General features: G+C 35.1%; 1 protein-coding gene across 7 annotated transcripts in view; it reads right to left on the bottom strand.

The window, feature by feature from the left end:
- Window positions 1–2,069: 2,069 nt before the first annotated feature.
- The window catches only part of FBXW7 (F-box and WD repeat domain containing 7), a 234,666-nt gene continuing 230,566 nt past the window's right edge, over window positions 2,070–6,169 (bottom strand). For 6 of the 7 annotated variants that reach the window (XM_077139781.1, XM_077139779.1, XM_077139782.1 and 3 more), the window contains 2 exons: window positions 4,972–5,182; window positions 2,070–3,974 (listed from right to left, as the gene is read on the bottom strand). In XM_077139781.1, the coding sequence (XP_076995896.1) occupies window positions 3,706–3,974; window positions 4,972–5,182 (480 nt within the window). In that variant the 3' untranslated portion in view covers window positions 2,070–3,705. The remainder of the gene's footprint in view (window positions 3,975–4,971; window positions 5,183–6,169) is intronic. The other variant, XM_077139785.1, reaches the window with a different exon arrangement.

The raw sequence follows: 6,169 nt of genomic DNA, 5'->3' as shown, positions 1-6,169 counted from the left end.
ATGGGTTACCGTTGTGCTCCAATTTTAGCTTTAGTTTCAGACAATGTTTGTTCGGGGGGAACTTGTAATATCTAGATGTGGGGACCACCTTCCTTCTAGTAGGAAGATTTCTAAATTTATGGTTATGTAAGGTGGTGAATTTTTCATTACAGAAGCCACAAAGCAAGGCTCTGTCGGTGATCTTTCTATAATAATACTTGAATTCCTTTAGACAAGGTTACCATTTTCTCTTTCAGGAACAGATGCATTATAATAGATCACTCATTCATTTACTCATATAATAGTATCTAATGAGCACCTAAACGTACAAAATCAGTTAGGTGCTCAATGTCAGCCTATTTCATGAGGTTTCTGTAAAAGTCAAATGAGATTCTGTGATTCCACTTTAAAAAATGGAAATTGCTATATAAACACTACTTTTATCACATACCTGAATAAGTCACAACACATGGAACTATTCTCAAATATAGAAAGTTACAATTATCTTGTTTTCTTAAGTAGCTACCATTTATTGAGCTCTAAGTACCAGGCACTGTGCTATGTGCCTTGTAACATCTCATTAAACCTAACAATAACCTTATGAGCATCATTTCTATCTTAGAAAATGAGGAAACTTGGGGCCTAGGTCAAGTAACCTGCTGAAGGCCCCAGGACTAGACAATATCAGAACTGGGATTTAAATTCAGGCCTCTCTAAAAATCTATGTACTTATTCTATTTTATAAGGTGATGTTAACCTTTCAGTTTGGAAGTTTCTATTTTCCTTCAATTGCATTATAGTTGAGCCTCATTTATTTGGTACTATAAAAAAAATCAAGCAGTTTCAAGACTACTGAATAGTATTCTCAGAAATTCAGTCATTAGTTTGAACAGGCATAAAGGCTCTGAACTCTTCCTCAGTTTACTCTAAAACAGGCAGTGCTGTTCACTCTTGCTCTTTATAGGCTAACATAATTTTTACCTTGTGTTCAGCCATGTAGATTTTGTCTCTTCCTTGATCCTGTCACGTCTTCCTGCTGTTTTTAAGCCCAAAATTTGCTATAGACTAATAAACTGAAAAACCAAACTTACTGGAACAGTACCTAAGGCAGTAGTTATCAAACTTTAGTGTCCATAACTCACCTGGTGAGCTAGTTTAAAATGCAGACTCTTGGGTCCCACTCCCAGATGTTCTGATTTGGTAGACTGGTGGTTGGGTGGGGGCCAAAACTGCTGCTCAGTCAGTAAAGGACACATATATTTTAATTGTGAGAAATGTATTCTCTAAGTGGAGTCCATTTTTACCTACAGCCTGGATATTTGAGATTATTGGATATATATGGCCTGCTAACTGAGGTACTAAATATATTCAGGCTTATGTAATTTCAATAACTGAACTTCATTATTCACTTAAATTATAAAATGTTAAAGTTTATTGAACAAAGCTACAGAAAGAAGAGTATGAAAGTGCTATAAAATAAGTTACCCATACTTTTTTTTCCAAAATCTTGCTGTCAGAATTTTAGATTTCTTTCTTCTTAAAGGACAGCCCTTAAAGATCTTTGAAAACATGGGCTTGAATCTTGTCTCTGTGCTAGCTATCAGATTTTGACAAATTTTCTAGTCTGAGCCTCAGTTTTCCTCTCATCTTTTAACTGGAGATAACAGTACTTACTTTAGTGGATGGTGGGAACTTAAGTGATAATGCATAAAGTGCCTGGCAATCATTCAGTATGTGGTCAAAATTTTTTAAATGAACCTTTTATAGGAACTCCAGTTGTAATTGTCATAAGTATTGGGACTCTTTGAAATCTTGGGAACAGATTTCCTATTCATACACCTCAACAGAGATAAGCTCAGTGGAGTGCCTTCCTTTATAGTTTGAGGAGATAAATAAATTTGCATTTCGTAGCATATTATCCTTACTTTAGCTATGTAAAACAGGCTTGGTAATATTGATTTCTGTGTCACACTACATGTGTCACACTACATGGAATGCAAACAAACCAAGATTTTGCTATTTTAAATATTAGGGAGACGCTAAATATTTATAATGAAGTATTATTACCTCAATGGAAGAAACAGGCATACTAACATGAAAAAACACATTTTATTGCACTTAAGTTATAAGAAAATAAAATTTCTAAGTGAATCAAACCATAGACACAATCCCTTTAAAGGCTGTTTTCCTCCATCATGTCAGGTTGTTACATAACTAAAATTAACCAACTTGAATCTGATTGTTTTAAATCAGACTATAAATAAAACAAACAAAAAATAAACAGGAGGAGGAAAAAAAAGATCTCCTAGGATACAGTGTTAAACCACTTTCACAGTTCAGCTTGAGTTGTGGCTCTTGGAGAATGAGGCAAATCATTTGACTTTTTCATTCATTTCGTTTGTTTGCATGTGATGCCTTTACTACAAAAACTGAATAGTTTCTGCTTTGTCAGTTACTCACAGCAATAAAACTGTAACAGTTGTTTTCCCAAATACTGTAGAACACTAAGACTGACCAGCAACTTTATTTTAATTTTGTGTTTTATATTTCTAAAAAATATTTTGTCAGTTTTATTATGTATGTTCATTCCATTCACCACAGCCCTCAAAAAGAAAAGTTTCTCCACAGAACAGGCATTAATAGCTCTGTTCCAAGGAATGTGTTTTAATTTTTGCCCAGATAAAAGAAAATAAGCTTTGCACACACTCTCAATTCTTTACTTGCAGGCAAACTTCACTCTTTATTATCTGAAACTCTCCCATTCTCAGCCTCTTAGAGGCACAGACGGTTCAAGTTTCAGTGGCAAAAAGTCTTTTTTCTGTAACCAAACTAGAGCAAATTTGGAATTCAGTCTGGGACTAAAACGTCACAGCAGAAAAAAAATAAAAAAAAATAATTTGTTTTTTTCTTTCTTTCATTTAGCAGCATAAATAAGTTTGGCCACTGGGAGTACAGTACAGGGGTGGGACAACAATCCCATATTTGAAGACCTACTTCTAGCACCAGCATCAAGAATTAAATCCATCTCAGGTCTCACTGAACCCAGGACAACTTGCCATCTTTGAGCAACATATGCATTGAAGAGTATACATGGAAGCAACAGTAAATAGATTAACAGAGGCTAATACTGTGATTGATTGACATTGGCAATGGTTGGCAAAAAAAAAAAAAGAAAAAAAGAAAAAGCTTTTCATGATAACTGTACAAAAAACAATTCACAGTAATTTTTTTTTTAGCTTTTCCACTCCAGAAAAATGACTTTTTGTTGCAGATGCTCTCTAATTAGAAAGTCAACCAGTATTTGTTTTGATGTTATTGCAGCTCCTTTCTAGATCTCAGTGGTAAAAGAACAGGCTAGCAGAATCTGTAACCATCTTTCAGCATTAACACTGCCCAATGACCACTGGAGAAGAAAATAAATAATTGCACCTGGTTTGATTTTGAAAGTCTCATTTTGCAAAGCTGCCCCAGTCAAAAGTGAAGCCTTTTATATGATGAGACAGCAGATGCCTCTCTTGTCAGTTACGGTTTATCATCTCTTCCTCTTTTCCTTCTTAGTCTGTAGGTCTTTTCGATCTGTTGCCCCAAGCCAACATCCTGCACCACTGAGAACAAGGGATTTTTTTTTTCTTTTCTTTTTTCTTTTTTTTGTTTTTTGTTTTTTGCAGGGGGAAGGGCAGGGAGTATATCGTCTACACATTTGGACAAATTCATCTTTTCTGCTTTTCACTTCATGTCCACATCAAAGTCCAGCACCAGCAGCTTGGTTTCTTCAGTCCCATTCCGACTCCCAACTGCACATACAAGCTTTGTGTTTGAGGCTCTGATCCGCCACACAACTCCCCCACTCCCCCCACTCTCCAATGTGACTAGGTTTCGAATAAATTCACCCGTTTTCAAGTCCCATAGTTTTACAGTTCCATCATCTGAGCTGGTAATTACAAAGTTCTTGTTGAACTGTAAACAGGTCACAGCACTCTGATGCTTGTTGGGACCTAGGCAAAACCAAAGGAATTTAATTACTGGTTAGAATTCATATGTGTTACATAATGTAACAATGTAATTTATAGACTTCTACATTAGGAATGCAATATTTAACATGTTGGATGCATATGCTAGAAACCTTGTTCTGAATATTTTAGGATCAGCCTGTATGTAAGAAAATCTGGTAGCTATTTGTAACTGAAACATTAACTTTCTAGAGTTCTGTCTTCTAGGGGGCTTGGAGCTACCAGGCACACATTTTATTTTCTGGCTGTGTAAATGAGAGCTTTTCTTGGTGCTGATGTGGATAGTACAGCTTCATGTAATCTGCTGATGGACAAATGAGCATAAAAGATCTACTACCCTATCACTTTGAACTAACCAGTCAAAGGCAGAAGCAGAATAGACATTTCCCAAAACTCTGAGAAAGGGTCAATGTGTATGAGTAAAATGCTGCAATGCTGCCCACCAGATTAGCCCTTATGAAAAAACACTATCCAAGGGCTATGTTGTACCTCAAATAACAGTGATTTTATGTGAGTTCTTTATCTATTTTAATGGATACTAGTATTCCTTCCCACGCCAGTTGAACAATTTAGTTCAAGGTACTAAACTGAAACCAAACCAATTTCTATCAGATTAGAGATGCTTCTCCACCACCCCTCCCTTCAATAAGGTAGCTCTTTAATTTAAAATTGGGACAACAAATTCATAAGAAGATGATCACACAAAAAATAAGATGAATAAGTTGGTCAGTGATATAGTCAAGATCTTTCTGACATTGTTCTTTAAGGTTAGGTTAACTTGTGAATGCAGAAAGTGATTAAACAATTTTATATTAAAAACATAATTTAAAAACTTTCTTGAGGCAGAGTGGAAATGCTCATAAACTTAAATAAGAATTGTGTATTAGCTAACTCTTTTAGTGACACTAAGCTTTTCATTTCTCTTTTGAATAATGATATCATTTTCAATAAACATAATTAAAGGTGGGTAGGCAATACTTACCTTGCAATGTCTGTAAACACTGTCCTGTTTTGATATCCCAGATTTTAACTGTAGAATCTGCATTCCCAGAGACAAGAATATTATCTTTGAGTTCCATCCCGCTTGTTAATGACTGATGCCCTGTTAACGTGTGAATGCAATTCCCTGTTTCCACATCCCAAACTCGGATTGATGTATCAAGAGATCCACTCACCACATGGACACCATCAAACTACAACAGACACAGTTCATTTAGACAAAAGTATGAATATTCCTGATATCAACTAATGCCTTAAGCCTAATGGTAGTGGGGTATGGGAAACAGGTAATGCCAGGAACAAAAAGAGGTCCTGAGATAAAGTGACAATGTAGTAATACAACCCTATGGTGCATATATTCATAAACTTTTATCAGAAATGCTTATTTTTCATGCCCAGTGGCTTTAAACTAGCTGCAGAAACAACTTAAAAAAGCATGTACATAGCATCTATTCTCCAGCTTTTCAGCTATATAAAAAATTAATAAATATCTATCAACTCCCAGAAGATATATATGCTAATGTTGCTACCTCTCTTCTCAACCTAATGGTTTATTTAAATGAGAATATTGTATTCATTAAGATTCCAAGTCTAGGACAAACCATAAGAACAATTGTGGCCAATTCCCTCTCCTCCAAAATCTTCACCTTTTCTAATTTAATGAACCCTTTTATTATACATCAATAGCCATGACATGGACAGTTTTCCATCTATTAAGTAATATATACTCTACAAACAGAATTGTCAGTACTGGATTTATGTACTAATTTGCTGATCACTATATAAGAAAAAGGAATATTTTTTAATTGAAAATATTGCTTTTCAGAAACAAAAACGAGACCCATTTTCTAAACTTGTTTTTAATCTAGTTATTTATCTCAAACTATGACAACCTATTTGAGAATATCAGGTTCAAATGAAAACAAAAAATTAGTCAAATTTACTTCTTTATGACTACAGATCAATGGCCCTCAGATGGTAGAGCAGCTTTATGCAAAAGGACTCCAATTCCATTTTGGATGGGGATGGAATCACAATTACATGGTCCATCAACCTTCAGCTATCATGCCAAAGGGGCAGCTTTTGGCCAAATTAATCCCCCGCTAAGGAGTTCATTAAAATCCAGGTTATTCTCCTATGAGATATTTAACCATTAATTAATACAGCAAAATTTAGGGTCC

This window comes from Tamandua tetradactyla, chromosome 22, assembly GCF_023851605.1.
Source record: "Tamandua tetradactyla isolate mTamTet1 chromosome 22, mTamTet1.pri, whole genome shotgun sequence".
Taxonomy (NCBI): domain Eukaryota; kingdom Metazoa; phylum Chordata; class Mammalia; order Pilosa; family Myrmecophagidae; genus Tamandua; species Tamandua tetradactyla.
The sequence above is the reverse complement of the archived record's forward strand: the minus strand, read 5'-3'. Positions and strand labels throughout refer to the sequence as shown.